Raw genomic sequence first — 16,363 nt, forward strand, 5'->3', positions numbered from 1 at the left:
AAATAATAGGATTTTTTTTCTATAATAAGGAATTGAAATCTTTAAAGCTTGCTTTGTTTCCCTCATAGTTCTTAGTATCAGGAACTGAAATTTCATTTTTTTTTCTTCTTTGAGAACTGCGTATGTGTTTATGATAGAACAGGATCATAGAGCCCCTACCTCACCCAACGCCCCCACCTCCCATCTTCACGCCCTTTTTTTTCTTTTTAAAAAGCTTACTAAGTCTGTTTAGTGCTGCCCACATGTGCACTATGTGGGGCTGTCCCTTGGACTGCGGACAACTTGTCCGTGGCCACACCCCAAGAATGTTTTTCTTTCTTTCAGCAGCTGTCATCTGCCAAGACTGCCGAAGTTAGGGGGGTCGCCTCACAAGTCACCTCCCCATCCATGCTGGTTAGTTGGCTTGACCTTGTGTAAGTCTTCACAGGTAACCACAGCTGCTGTGAGTTCCTGAGTGCAGCAGCCACGTGACGTCCACAGGATGGCATTGCACCGAGCTCCTCCACACCCTCCAGCTCTGCTGCCTTCCCCGCCTCCTCTCTGTGCTGTTCCCTGAGCCTTGGCACGGGTGGGAGGATTGATGAAATGTTCCGTGTAGGCCTAAGCGCTCACAAGCGTTTATTCTCAAGCACTTTGACCAAAACCTACCGAATGCGATGCCTGTATGAAATTCAATATTTTATCCTTAGCTTATTACTCTTTTTAGCTTTATTTGATAATGTATGTACATACATAGGGTCATTATGAGTAATTCTGGGTTAGGAAGTCATAAATGTTAAATCAATCACAGAAATAATTATAAGATGCAATGTATTAAATAGGTATCAATGTATAAATTACAGATGTATCAGATACATGTAAAGAAATTCTCTTCTTATTAAATGACAAAGGGAAAATTTGGAAACATTTCTTGGTGTTTTAAATGTACCTGAATTTTCAAAACATTTATTTTTATAAAATATGAAGATTAAAGTCTCAAATCTGAAATCTCTTGGAAAGCCTGTTGCTGTAACGATTTCCTTACAGCTGTTAAGAAGCATAATTTTAAACCCCGAAGCTTAAAGTGTCTCTTAGGGCTGGGGAGATGGCTCAGTTGGTAGACTCTTGCCACACAAGCACGGGGACCTGGCTCTGATTCCCTGGCAGACATGTAAAAAGGAGTCTGGTATGGCTGCATGCATCTGTCATCCTAGCACTAGAGATGTGGAGGAAGCAGGAGCCCCGGGACTCACCAGCTAGCCAGAATAGCCTATCAGTGAGTTTCAGTAAAAAACCCTAGCTCAGAAAGAGAAGGTGGAGAGCAAATGAGGAAGGTAGGTGGTAGTGGGGTAAGACAGTGTTCAGCTGCCATGAAACTTCTGTTAATCCATCTCAGCCACTAACATTTTTGGATTACAGAAGTGAGCCATTTCAATTTTTTAAGCTGATAATCTCGGGCATTTTGTTACAATAGCAGAAAGCTGACTAACCCAGGTGCAATCAACCTGTCCAGTGAGCTTAGAAATAGAAAGTGGGCAGCAGAAAGAGCCCAGATGCTTGCCTTTACCTGGAAGCAGTTAGTTCAAAGAGGGCATATGATTAGATGCAAGTCTTTAGCTTTAGGGAACAAACTTACCACCAGAAGCAACACTGACTTTTCTAGTACAAACACAAGAAAGAAATTTCACCAGTGTCCTTCCAAACCATTCTTCTGTAGGAGGCAGTTCATGGGACTGTTTATTCTGACCCTTAGTAAAGTGGCATGCCAATGTGTTGGATAAGAGTGGTTCTGCAAGGCACCAACTGCTTGGCTTTTCATTTGGAGGTTAAGGATGTTACAGGATCCTGAGGAATCTTGGATTTGCCCATCTCGGTCCTTTGTTAACAGGATGTCTCCTGGCCCATCTTTAGAAAAACACTGAACAGCATGTAGTGACACTTCCTGTGGAGGCTCGGTGGAGCTGTGCGGTTACGTTCGGAAGCCTGTACTTTAAAAAGCACAGAACTGGGGGAGGATTGGCATTCCTGGTGAAAGATTAAGAAGGTGACGAGTGGGAGTCTGGGGTAGGGGGCAGGCCAGCCTTCTGCTTAGACAGTGATTTGGGGGTGGGGAGTTAAAGAGCTTCCTCTTGCATTGTGTCTTACCACTTTAGCTGTGCAGGGATGTCCTACAGGGATGAAAGAGATGCTCCTGTCCATCAAATGTACCCGGGTGCTGTCTTACTCAGAAGCCACTTTTGGCTTTTTGACGATTCAGCGTTGAAATGTAAATGGTTATTGGGGCGTTTTAAGAAGTAGCTGTGAAATAAAGATTTTATGATCTCCTTGTGAAACCTTTCATGAAGAGTATTTTTAAACTGATTTGTTCCTCAAGGAGCACACCCTTTTAAAGCACAGTATTAAGTCACTGAACTATAAAATGATTTTCTTTTCCCCAACATAGATGATTCCTTTTAAAATCAAGTCTTATTTACTGGCGTTTTCTAACCAGAAGAGGATCTTTCTTTTTTTTGTTCCTAAGAATTAGTTGTTTATTTCTACTTAGAAAGTTAAAGAAAGTATTTTCAAGACTATTTTGTTATATTTTACTCATTGTTCCTGTCCTAAAGATTGCACCTAGGGCCTCACACATACTAGATAAGCGCTCTACTGCTGAGCTACATCCCCAGTTCACATTTTACTATGAAACATTCTTTTCTATGCTTTTATATATTTTCCTTCCATGTGCAAGGAATGTGGTTGGTGAGAGAGAGGGGGGGGGGGAGGGGAGGGGGAGAGGGGGAGGGGAAGGGAGAGAGGAGAGAGAGATAAAATTCTCTGACAACTTGAAATCCTTTATACTTGGGTTACAAATGGCAACAAATTCCAAATGAGCTTCAGGTATCTTTCAAAAGACAATACAGACTGCTAGATCATTTTTCAGTTTGGCAGCAAGTGTCTCTACTTACTGAGCAATTTTACCAGTCCAGAATAAAGAAATATATAAGTTTAAGTAGATATAATCATTGACATTAATACCAGTGATGATTATACATTATTAACCTTTAATCTTCATATTTTTTTAATTTTCTTCTCCAGGAAAGGCTATTAAAAATACTAAAAAAAACCCAAAAAACCAAAAACCAAAAAACAAAACAAACAAAATAAAAAAACCCAAAAAACATTTTACTGATTTAAAAAATAATTATAAATGAAGAATGATCTTTTGAGGGAGAGAGGTAATTCTGTGATAGAGTTTGCCTGGCCTGCAAAAGGCTCAAGGTTGAAGCTTTCCTATCATCAAAACTAAAACCCAAACCTCCAAACCTTTTAAAAACCATGCCTAATTTAAGATATTATTATGTGATTATCCATCTTTTCAGAGATTTAACTTTATAATGGAAAAGTACTTCATCTTTTCAGAGATAATTTGAGGTCATTGATCAGGCATTTTATTCATGTTAAATTGTGATGCTGGGCAGTCAGTTACAAATTGGGAGGAGCCACTTGGTCTTAACTGAAATGGTTTGAAGCACTTTCCAAAGTCTATCTGGACCCCACTTCCTGATACAATTTATCCACAAGGATTCTTACACCTGAAGGCTGCTTGTGCCTACAGGACATCAAGGACAGAGCAGGGCTTTGGTCATAGCATCCCTTCTTTCACTCCAGCTCCTCCCAGAAGTCTCTCCTCTCTTGACTTAGAGGTTGGATAAAGGTTCCAGATAGTTCCAGAAGCTGACCAGACTAAATAGAATATCATTAACTCTTTTCAAGGGTTTGTTTTTGGATTAGGGATGAAGCTCAGTTGGTAGAGTGTTAGTTTAGCATAAAGCAGGCCATGGGTTCTATCCCCAGTACTACATAAACCCCAGGGGAGGCACACAGGGTTGTTGTCCCCAGAATTCCACATATGGAAGCAAGGGGAATAGAAGTTCAAGGTCGTCCTTGGCCTCAGACAGTTTCTGATTAACCTAGGCTATAAGCGACCCCACCTCAAAACCAACAACCCGGAGAACAACTAAAGAGAACCAGGAAGTATTTGGTTTGAGAACAGACACAGCACCTAAGCCAGGACAAAAGAATCCAAATCTGGGATTACTGATACAAAGAAGGTAGAAGGATCCCTCCATGGAACGCTCAGTATCATGTTTACGGTATAGACAAGACCTCCTACCTAGCCAAGCACTGGAAAGAGAAGTACAAGCTTTGACAGTTTAAGTGTTACAGCTCTGAGGGGGAACTGTTTCTCCTATACAAGTGTATTGGTATCTTGGCAGTAGAGAGCCCAAAGTCACACCATACAACAAACCTCACAGAGGAGATTTATTGGGAAAGACATAAGAGAGTGGCTACCTCTGCTTGGTGAGAAGCAGCAGAGAACTGAGCAGAAGGCAGGCTAGTTACAGTGCTTCTCACAGGGTAGAGTTCTCCAGGGTGGGGACTGGTAGGATTTCAAGGCAAGCACAAGGATTTGGATTCTTGGGAATTGGTGGGTGTTCAGGCTTGGGAATTAGTGGGTTTTCAAGCTCGGGGACTGGTGTTATTTTGAGTTCAGAGACTGTTGAGTTTTTGAGCTCAGGGATTGGTGGGTTTTGAAACCCTGAAGTGGACTTTTTATTCTACAAACAGGGAGTGTAGTGATGAGACTACTAGATATCATTAGAGTCTTGGTCTAGACAGGCCTATGGTAGCCACTTCTGGACATTTCCATTATGTGAGGCAATTTTTCCTCCTCCTTTGCTTGAGTCAGTTTGAGGGATGTTTTATGCTGTCAAGGGAGTCCTGGCTAGTAAAGGTAGGGTGGAAGCTGGAAATGATGATAGGAATCAGCTAGAAAATGTAGTCAGAGATGTCAACGAACAAGGAACTACCAGGTTTCCAACTGAGATTAAGATACTAGAACAAACTATGCAGCAATTCAGGCTGAAAAACTTCCAACTGTGGCCAGGAACGCAGGGCCAAGCTATGGGGGCTTCTCAGTGCAGAACGTGGATTGTTCTGGTAACACATCAAAAAGCCAGGTTCACGTTACCACTGTGACTCTTGCAAAGGATTTGGTAAGTTTTGAATGGACAATTACCGTAGGGAAAATGCTCACATTGGGGGTGTTTTTCACAAACTCCTAGAGAGATAATGCTATTCAGGGTGTGGTACTTGCTTTAAAAATATTACCTTCCATTTACTACCTATCCAATCAATCTATCTCACTGACAAAGGAAAATAGAAGAGAGAGTCTAAATAATTACAATTGGGGCTGGCAGCATATAAATTTAAGAGAAATTAAACAGGCATTGTGGCAGGGAGTGAAAAGATAGATCCTGGAGCTAAACTTTCTCGCTGCAGACATACAAACAAAAACCCTGTCTGTGAATTCCTTCCCTACCCTTGGCCACTTAGTCACTTTGAATGGAGAGAATGAGAGCTGACCTTGCCCAGCCTTCCTTCATTTACCAACAAACACTGCCTCACTAATGGTCATGTGCATATAGTGGGATTTGGGATCAGCAGAAAAACTTGAAGGACAAGAAAGGGACTTAACCAGTCTGGCACTGTCATGTGCAAGAGTTAGAAACAAATGCAACACCATCAGTGGGAAATATGCCTGATAAACCACAGCCTAGGCAGAGATTTCAATCTTTTTTGTTTTTCCCCAAAAAACTTAAGAGAGAAAGACTTTATAATCAGTGATTGTCAAGGAAGATGAAGTAGAAACAGCATGTAGCATGTTGAAAGATAAACACTCTAACCTGACTTCTCTTGGTCATGATGATTTCATCCTTCTCTGAACTCGGCAAGCATGAACCGGCCTTAATGTTGAATCGTGTTAAACGGGTGGGCATCATCTTTCAGACCAATGTGTCTGAAGGAAAAGCATGGGGGTATGTCATGAAGTGCCCTTCTAATCTGCAGTTATAGACACACAGCAGACATCCAGTTTGTCCTGATTGCTTCACTGCAGCTCCTGATAACCTTCAACTGCAAGTTGGGACTGTTCTGATTAACAATATGTATCAAAGCCCCAGAAACTCCAGTACAAGTTTGTATAGTACTAGGACTTTACACATGAGCATGACTCTTAAGGAAGTTTCTTGAATCTTAGGGATACTCAAGGAAGTACTTCCTTCCTTTTTTGGGTGTGTTCAAAACCCAGCTACAGGAATCCTTGGATTTGCCCTCTCCTGTCCTAAGTTTTGCTTCTAGCAGCTATTAGGAGACTGGGAGCTAGCTAATTCTGGTCAAGGCCCAATGAGATCTTAAAAATAATGTTTGCAGTTGATCTGAGGGACCTGACAAATGATTAGGCCTGACTTGGCTCAAGAAAACCAATTAGTTTATTTTCTCCTTGGCTTTCAACCCCGAGGATGTGAGGATATGCTGGCTTCTAATCTGAACATTTCAGTGTGCCCGTTTCCCTTTATATGGCACCCTAGAGCAAAACAGACATAAAATTATTTTTTGTCTTGAGTTTTTCATGCCTTAATAGTTGTGTAAGCCTGTGAGCCAGGGTTTGCAGCAAGTATTCTAGTTTGACTTTTTGTAAGATTCCTTTTATGTATGTGGAATTCAGTGGGGAAAAAAAATACACACACACACACACACACACACACACACACACACACACATCCTACATCACTGGTACCACTAGACAGCCTGGGCAACTTTGAGGCTTGTCTTTAAGCATGTGGATTATCTTTTCTGAGAAGCAGTTTTTTTTTTTTTTTTTTCTATCAGAGATAGCTAGCCTCCCAAAATGCCAATATTTTATAAACTTCTCCCTGTTGTTAAACTCTTGTAAATTTGTCCATTTTGCCACACCTTGGTAGAGATTCTTGGAACTCTCCATAGAAGCCTTCCCCTGCTATAGCACCCATTAGGAACTAGCCAATCATGTCAGATTGTGAGGTTGAACTGTCACCAATGGAGGGAGACTTAGCTAATTGTACTCCCACCTTGGAGTGATTGCTCGGCTAGTGTGGGCCACTGTGCACACTTTTGCAAAAGAAAAACTGCCTGTCTAAGTGACCTCTACTTTGTTTAGTATCTCATTTTACAACCCCAGGAATATCCTTTTCCAATAGTTTTGTTCTCAAGACTTTCATGTATGCCCTCAATGGTTAGGGTAAGAATCAATCACGTGGCTCTTCTTCTCCCCTCCCCCCTCCTTTTAAAAATAGACAAGGACTTAATTTGGAAACTATGATTAGTACATCAAATCCCCTGAGTTTATGGACACTAATGACTGTAAGGAGTTTAAAGAAGATACTTATAGAGAATCTTTTAACTTCTTGATGCTGCAGGAGAGCAAACCCAGGAACTTGAGCATAAAGCACTTTGTCATTGAATTACTTTCTTAGGAACTAGCTTTGGAGACAGGGTCTTGCTATGAAGACTAGCTTGGCCCCTACATTCACGATCCCCCTGTTTCCACATCTAGTGTTGAGATTATAGGCAAGTGTCTAGCTAATTAAGTTATTCTTAGTTATTTTTTTGTACATAAAATGAAGTAGGCTAATTTAAGACCAACTGTTTTTATAGATAGGTCTTAGAGAAGATGGCAAAGAATCACACACACACACACACACACACAAACACATACAACACACTTTTATTCTGTAGCACAAAGAGCTAAAATTGAGTGTAGGATCATCACACTGTTAGTGCTTTGAGGGCAGGGGGCATGTTTTCTTATTCTCTGTATCCCAACTCATCACTTGGTATACTTTTAGTTCTTAATGAATATTTATTGGAGTTACTTAAGAATGGAGCAATATTTTTCTTTCATGTTAGATACTTCTAACTTAAAACAAAATCAACTGGATGCTGTCTTCTTCAACCAAATGATGTCCTCTTCTAGGCCTTGTCTAATACAGTGCCTGGTATATTATAGTCACTTGACTGATGAATAAAGAAAAAAATAGGTGGTCTTCGCAGACATCCTGGAACGTTTGATCTTGACCAAGTCTTAAGGGCTCATTGGTACATGGAGTATTATCTACTTGTGTTATTAATAAACTGTCAATGCAAAAGCAGGTGTGTGTTGCTGGCTATGAATCATATATGAGAGGGTGCTATTTCTCACATTGAAATCCAGCTTCACCTTTTGAAATCTGCTATAGAATGTATTATCCCATTTTCTGCTCATAAAATCCTAGAAGGAAGAAAGAGCAGCCCTAATTTGTTCTTATTCTGGATGGGGGAAAGCTATACAATTTTAAAGTTATTTTCACTTTGAAATACTCTTAAGTCCAACATCCAAGGGGGCGCTCCTCTGCCAGCATCTTTGGTCTTTCCCTATTCCATAAGCAACTTAGGCCATGGTCTGAGGGGTTGAGGGGTGGAGTAGGGCTTTGAGGTAGCAGCCATTTATTGAGTTCCTACAGAGCACTAGGATCAGTAATTCCCAAAGCAGCTGAGAAGTGAGGGACTATGACTTAAACTCTAAGGCTTCTGAGGATTTGAAGAAGTTAATTTATATGTGTCCAAGATCTCTCAGCATGGCAGAGACCTCGGCTAAGTTTGACTCCAGGGGCTGAGATTCATAACCAAGCCTTTCTTACATGTCAGATAGCCGAGACCAGACATGGAGATGGTTTGCTCTGATCCCTCAGTAAGTTCTGAGTACAAGCCAGAGAGGGGGGAAAAGCTTTCTGAAAAGTCATGCCTCTGCCACACATACGTTAGGGAACTGCTATTTTATAGACAGTATAAGGTAAGAATCCTTGTTAAGGTCTTATTACAGGTTCAAAGAAAAATATTAAATTCTGTCCATTTAAGAACTTTCCTTTCAGGCCAACAGCTTATCCCCTCGAGAGAGAAAGAACATGAAATTGGGTAGATTGCGAGGTGGGCAAGGATCTGTGAGGATTTGGGGGAGGGAAAAAGGATGACAAACATATTGTATGGGATTCTCAAAGACTAAATAATAGTAAAACGTCAAGAAGACTGCAGTTCCAGTAAATAACCTTGATGAAACTCATTGGCTCTCTGTCTCTCTGTCTCTGTCTCTGTCTCTCTCTCTCTCTCTCACACACACACACACACACACTCTCACCACAGCGAGATGAAAGATAAAAGGGGCACTAGCCAGGAAGATGAAGGATTACTGGGAGAGGGTGAGGGACCAGAGAGGGTGGTGGTGCATATCATCAAAACACATTCTGTGCATATGTGGAAAAATGTCATCACAAAACTCATTATTATGTATAATCAACATTTGCTAATGAACATTTTTAAAACGCCATAGTTAAACTAGATACCCCGTGTGCTAATAAAAAAAATAAAAATATCGGGGTGGGGTGGGGTGGGGGGAAGAAGCCTGTTGTTACAGCCAATTTGACAATTACTACCACGTGGGGGAGCTATGTGTCTCTCTTTCTTGGCTTCTAGAAAAGAGCTCTAGCGCCCCCTGGGGCAGTGAGTAGCTCTGGAGTTCTGCTCTGCAACAAGAAGTGTGCAACAATCCCCTTCCTACTTCCCACCCCATCACCCCCTCCCAGGGAACAGCTCTTTAGACCGGGCCCTACATTGGCGTTGGCCTCAACTACTCAAGATACAAGCAGCTCTCTGGTTCCTTCCATGGAGGCTGTCCGCAGGCCTCTATCTCCGCCCCAACATGGAAGGGTGCAGGCTCCGCTTGGTGGGAATTAAGAGGAGTCTTGTAGTCAGCCCCTGTGGGGCTACAGGACATCCCTCCAACCCAGTCTAGAACAGCGCTGGCCCCGCCTGGGGAGAGAAGGGAAATAGACAGGCCCTTTAGCACCGCCCCTAAGATCTGTGAGCTGCTTTCTAGCTCCGCCCCCATAGAAAGGGCACTGGCCCCGCCCCCGGAGGAAGAGGGACAGCCCTCTAGCGCCGCCCTCTGGCTCCACCCCCAACGAAAAGGGCACCACCCCCAGCCCTTTCAGCCACTTAGCCCCGCCTCTACCTGGAAATGTTTAGGCCTGGGCTCCGCCCCCAAAGACCACAAGCTCACAGGCAAGTTCTCCAGGCCGCACGCTACATCTTGTTGTTCTATCGGGGCTGCAGATTCCTCCTCAGATGCTGCTATCTCGAAAGAAAGCTTCTCCACACCTTCCGCAGACATTTATGGTCTCGCTTCGACTACTCGCCTGACCATTTTGGGCCTCCGGGAGGATGCTGGGAGTTGTGGATTCTGCGGCCCTACTTCCTCATGGGAGTTGTAGTTTTCCGTCCCCACTGGCTGCAGGTGAGGGAGATACCTCCCTCAATGTCGTTGGGGTGCTTTTCCTCTGGATCACACTGTTTTTTTTTTTTTTTTTTTTTACTATGATCATGGGTTGGAGTTTACTATTCGCTTCTAGTTTCTTTTTTTTTTTTTTTTTTTTTTTTTTAATATTTTTATTACATAATTTCCTCAATTACATTTCCAATACTATCCCAAAAGTCCCCCATAGCGCCCCCCACTTCCCTACCCACCCCATAGCTGATAATTACAGAACCACAAAAGGTACAAAATTTGGAGAACTTGAAATGTTTTCGTTTTTCTGGGGAACCTTGTGAAGCCTGGTTGTTTGTTCAGCCTTTGAGGGTTTGGTGTTTGGAAATGTATCGCCTAAGCTGAGGGAGAAAATACAGTCCAGAGCATATACAGATCTAGAATCCGCGGAGAAGTTGGGTGACTGGCAGCAGAATTTGTTTTTGATAAGGTCCTCTCCTTGTAAGCTCACCTTGTCCCATGTATGCACACATACATTTGTAATTTTTTTCTCTAAAACACAAAGATGAAAAACCTAAGATCCTGCATTTTGTAAAGCTGCCCCTTTTGTATGGATCTGTAACAATTCCAGAAACTAGAGTAATTTTGTTACTTAGTTCTAGTTTTAAGCAGCTAGGATACAAAACAACAAAAACCTGTCTTGAGTAGAGTCACTCACTGATCACGCCAGAGTTTCTGCATCTGGTGGAAAATGTTAACATTTTCCCATTTTCCCATCTACCCATTTTGCTTGTCTTGCTTCTTTTTCTTATTCTTCTTCCATCCCTTCCATCCCCTCAATCTCCTCCTCCATCTCCTCCTCCCCCTCCCCCTCCTCCTCCTCCTCTTCTTCTAATTTTCTATCTCTACTGCTTTCTGTGATAATAGGGTCCCATAGGGCATCCACTCTTGTTGGCCGAAAGTTTGGAAGCTAAAGGGGGACACTGAAATAGATTGTCCTTATAAGAGATTCATTAGAAGATACATTGATGACACAGGCAAACAGACAGACAGGCAGAGCAGGCGTTTCTTCTTAGAGGTTTCAGAGGAAGAAGGGAGTAGTTGATGAGTAGCTTGCAGGTAGGTTATTTCTGAGTTATCTATGAAAGTCACCAAATTACTCTAGTTTCTGGAATTGTTACAGATCCATACAAAAGGGGCAGCTTTACAAAATGCAGGATCTTAGGTTTTTCATCTTTGTGTTTTAGAGAAAAAAATTACAAATGTATGTGTGCATAAATAAATATATATTATATACTTAGGTGTGTGTGTGTGTGTGTGTGTGTGTGACTGTGTGTATTTAGCTAGATTTGTTTTGAGACAGGTTATTAGTATGTAACCAGTGTGGTCTTGAACTCTCCATTCTCTTGAATATTAGGACTACTTGCATGAACCACTGCATCTAAATATCTTAATTGGCTTTATTTTCAATTCTAGAAAAAGGGCAACATTTCATCCTGTAAGGTAGAATAAGCATTCTGATTTTCTGAGCATAGCATTGGTTGTATAGGAAGAGAAGAGATGGAAAAGCAGAAGCAATAAGCAAAAGAAGGATGGTCCTTTCAAAGCTACTCTATCCCTGTAAGGCATGGGCAGGAATACAGAACAGTAGGAAAATAAATGATTGCTTAGCACCAGAGTAATGTTTGTGTGCTAAGATGAAGGCAGAGGAATTTTATTATCCTGGGATATTTGTCTGTTATCTCTTCAGTTCTTTATTTCTGCAAAAGGTTACATAAACAGGTTAGTTTCAGCTTGGTGACAAGTGACTCTATCTTGATTTATAGTCTGTCGTGGGGTTTTGTTGCAGCAATAGAAACATTAACTAGACAACCAGGATCCAGAAGTTATCATTATTTTGAGATAGGATCTTGATATTTTGCCAAGGCTGGGACTCGATGTGTAGGTTTAACGGATCCTCCTCCTTCAGCCTTTGGCATAGCCAGGACAGATGCATGACCTTCCCCTGCCAATGTGGTTTCAGACATAAAGGGGGGATTGGCTAGGGACTAGGATGGCAGTCTCCAGCCCTTAGCTTCTTCTCTACTTCAGTTATGAATATAGGATGCTTTCACTTTCTGACTTATAGGATCCTTAAGCTTAAAATGACTAGAACTAATTTACTCCTCTGCAGACTTTGTTTGATTGATAATCTAACAGAGCATCCAAGCAGCAAGAGAAGAGTGTCCTTACCTCCCACCCATCCCCCAGGCCGGCATAATAAGGAGATAGTTGTGCTCAAGTCTTGGTTCTATCTTCATAGTAGTTTTCATTTTTATTACCTCTTACTTAGTTCTAGTTTTAAGCAGCAATAGAAATAATTAGAAACCTGTCTTCAAACTGTAGCAATGACAGTACGAACAATTGGGGATATAGAGAATAGCATAGTTTAAAAAGATGACTTTAATAGGCCAGGGAAGAAATGAGACCCTAGAATTTTATAATTAGAGTTTACATTGTAGCCATAACATGGTCATTGGAACACCCATCATGGGTTTTAGTTTTTTTTTTTTTTTTTTTTTTTTTTTTTTTTTTTTTTTTTTTTTTTAGAGTCATCTAAGTGATTAGGCTCAAAGTGCAATCTCTGGCCACACTTGACATCAGGATCAAAGCAATTTATAGGACAAGTGCCATAGCCACTAACAGAGATGTCACATGTGCCCTTTCCTATGGGAGCAGGGCTTGAAGTTCCAAGTTAGGGAATTAAAAAGTATACACTTTTTTTTTTTTAAATCTTACTTGAGAATACGGTGATTTACATAGCGGATGGTATTATATAACTTAAGAAATGTCCTTCCAGAAGGCTGTGCCCTTGTGCTTTGAAAATATAATGGGGTTAATTAGTTCGCCACAAAGGTAGACTTGATCTCATTGCTGAATATCCCCATCTGAAGCCTCACAGCGACCACCGTCCACTAAGCTACAGAGGCGTCTGGAGTGTGGCATTTAACCGATTGTATTGTAATTTGCTGTGAGCTACATCGGAAGGCTGAATAGTATAAATCTACTGCATATATGGGCATGTCTCTCTTGGGAGTTGTAAAAACGATGAGAAAAGCCACCAATTTAGGAATGGCCATCAGAATGGCCTCTTGCCCTATTCCCTATTGTTTTTAAAGAAGTGAAGGAAGAACACTGTGCTGTGTTGGAGTCACTCAGCCAGACTATGTGGCTCTTCCCACCCTGGGTCTCAGAATGGAGAAGGTGGTTATTTTTGTGCGAAATTGAACTTTCTTTGCAGCAGCAGAAACAGTTTGGTGTCACTCCAGTCTTCACTTGTTCACTCAGCTGTATGCTGTACCTGTGTCCCGTGGATGATCTGTCACCTCTCATGGTTCTAAACCCTCTCCTCTTCTTCTTCTAGATTAATTTTAACCTTAATCTCCTCAATTGGAAAGACTTGTTTGCCTACTGAACCACACATTTCAGTTTACAAGTATTTTTTACTTTTTAGTCAACTATTTTTCAAACACATTTTCTTTAGTGAGGTTTCAGCTCTGAAAGGCTCTATTTCATGATTTGGAGTTCACCCACAAGCTCAACTTAAAAGTACAATTTGCTTTTATACAGAGCCTAGAAATTCCACGGTTGATGACACAGGAAGCTATTCCAACTGGAGATGAAATATGTGAACTTAAAAAGAAAATCTCTTGGCAAATTAGAGACGTGCTCCCCGCAAAGAACCAACGTTTCTGCTTTTAGTTTTTGAGTTAGACAAGAAGTTCAGATTGGGCTTTCTGGAACCCCAAGTTAGTAGGCCTTTGTGACTTGGGCTCTTGCCTTCATATAATCTGGCGGTACCTGTTGAGGTGAGACAGCCAGTTTTACCACTTCTCTGGCATTCAGTCCAGCCATCTGCTCCAGTATTGGCAGTCAAACATTAAACAGCAAAAAGCCAAGCAAGTGCAGACTAAGCCAACTTTGGTGGCAACAGCTGGAAGAGAAAAAAAGGAAATATCATGTTTGACATTGTTCTTTGGAGTGGAGCCTGAGGCAAATCACATTCTGTATATTACATCATCCTATAAAATACAGGTGCATCCATGTTTGTGGGACTTCTCACTCATCTTGTTTCTACTAGGATGCTGCCTCTTCCTGCGACACACAGTGCTATCTGTATGTTCTTGGATGGGGCTGCCAATCAATGTTGAAGGGAATTCCATTAAGCAAAATTGCCTCGTGTTTGACCAGAGCCTTGAAGGCAGTTGTCTGTTTCGGCCTATGCTTTTAAAAATTGAAATTCGTATTGTTCCTGTGCAGTGCTGGGGACTGAACCTTGTGCACGTTTGGCAAGTGCATCACCACTGAGCTATACAACCCTGGCCCCACCTGTGTGTTTTAATGCCAAAGATGCCTGTGGCCATTATTTATACATTCCTGGGAAAATGGTCATCTTTGAGAAAAGCCAATACTTGTTTTTATTTTCTGCATGAAAAACATCTCTGTCCTAATTAATCATGGATAAGGAAGGGCAATTTATGCTAGATGAATACATTTACATTTGAACAATTCGAATTTTGTTCCAAACCATCTGGAGTAAATCATATTCCAAGCCTGTTTTTCACAACTAGTGGTTTTTCATGTTCAGTTAATGTTTTCCAAGCAACTGAATGAAGCTGCTGGCAGATCCTTCCACATAGGTGGCTCTCAGATGCCACTCTGAAGCTAAAGCAATGTGGTGCTAGGGATGAGTAATGCAGGTGGAGAGGTGAGGGAACGCACACAGGGAAGCCCAGGCGGGAGAGAATGCACACGACCTTTGGTAAAGGGTGACGAGAGAAAGCCTCCTTAGGTCAGAGACAGATATGGACTCCGCCTTTGCAAACGTGGCCTGTGCTACCGTAATAGACAGGGATATTTCTTGCTTCTCTTTGTGCAAAGTGTCTGGGCTGCATGGCAATTTAGTTTTCAACTCTGTGCTTGGAAGCTTAATTTTGTCTCTCCCCAAAGGTCAATACAAAGAACCCATTTCCTTCTGCTCCCAGAGCATGGGATCCGTGAGTGGAATGGTAAAATGTGACTTCGTTTTCTCCCCTTGGAGAACTATAAAATGCTTATTCACTAAGCATGAAGCCCAGTGATCTGTTATTTACTGCGGATATTCTATGGACAGAATGAGGCATACATTATTTATTTTGCATGAAATGATGTGGTTAAAAGGAAAAAAGGAAAACACTTTAGGATATAATGCAAGGACCAGGAGAGAGAGAGAGAGAGAGAGAGAGACAGAGAGAGAGAGAGAGAGAGAGAGGAGGGAGAGAACAATCAGGAATTTCAAGGTGTGTGAATGTGTGTATGCTTGCCTGCGTGCGTGAGCACAGCAAAAGAGGTGATGTCAACATTAGCTATATCCGCTTTAAAGGTTTGGCCTACTTCAACCTATAACCTAGGGCCACTGTTCACAAATCTCAAAGATCCTACTGAAAATTTTGATTTTATTTATATTAATAGTTGAGTATTTATTCATGGTATACCACCTACAAGGTATTATGATAGGATTGTGCGAGAATATTCTTGTAATGTTTACTGGGCACAAACTATACACTAGTCACTACACAAAGCCCTTTATTTTGGTTATTTAATTCTTATGACAGTCTTGTGCAGTGCACAATATCACCTCCACTCTCTAGTATGTGATAATTGTAGACAAAATAAATATGGAGAGGTTAAATAAAAAATATATACTATATACATGGAGAGGGGAGGGGAGGGAAGGGATAGGGTAAGGGAGGGAGGGGATGACCTCTTTCTAGGTAGTCCAAGTTGTTCTCTAGTCTTACTGGGATTACAAGTCTGTATTGCCACAGCTCTCAGGGACAGCAGTCTAATTTCCATTGTATAAATACACAGAATTTCAAGCTATGGTTTGAGAACTGACTTGAGATTTTAAACTCCTGGTAAGAGCAGACATTTCCATGCTGGTTTTAGCACATCTCTGAAGGTGGTTATTCACTCTTCCTCAAAATACATAGCCTCGTAGAAGAGATCAACTGAATTTATAAAATAGGAAGTGGTAAGGATTTATAGTAGAGTATTTCACTTGTGGTTTTCATTTGCAATTAGGGCTGGCTGGCTGTATTTGACCTGTATCTGGAGGTGTGGAATTAAGAGTCCGACCACCCTGAGAGGGTAGGAACCCAACAATTTCACATCCTTGAAATAGCCTTTGGCGCTGAAGCAGCAGTT

The 16,363-nt window shown here is 41.5% G+C and overlaps 1 protein-coding gene and 1 long non-coding RNA gene across 2 annotated transcripts in view; one reads left to right on the forward strand and one right to left on the reverse strand.

Annotated features, from left to right (window-relative positions):
- LOC115031281 (uncharacterized) overlaps nucleotides 1-904 on the forward strand; it is a 21,211-nt gene extending 20,307 nt beyond the window's left edge. Inside the window, exon 2 of the long non-coding RNA XR_003836880.2 lies at nucleotides 328-904. This is a non-coding gene — a long non-coding RNA (uncharacterized LOC115031281). The remainder of the gene's footprint in view (nucleotides 1-327) is intronic.
- The window catches only part of LOC110296632 (histone-lysine N-methyltransferase SETMAR), an 11,938-nt gene extending 1,849 nt beyond the window's left edge, over nucleotides 1-10,089 (reverse strand). Inside the window, 1 exon segment of the mRNA XM_021165339.3 lies at nucleotides 9,887-10,089. Coding sequence (XP_021020998.2) covers nucleotides 9,887-10,045 — 159 coding nt within the window. The 5' untranslated portion in view covers nucleotides 10,046-10,089.
- Nucleotides 10,090-16,363: the final 6,274 nt, after the last annotated feature.

Source organism: Mus caroli, unplaced genomic scaffold (assembly GCF_978045245.1).
Source record: "Mus caroli unplaced genomic scaffold, Mus_caroli_1 scaffold_7, whole genome shotgun sequence".
Taxonomy (NCBI): Eukaryota; Metazoa; Chordata; class Mammalia; order Rodentia; family Muridae; genus Mus; species Mus caroli.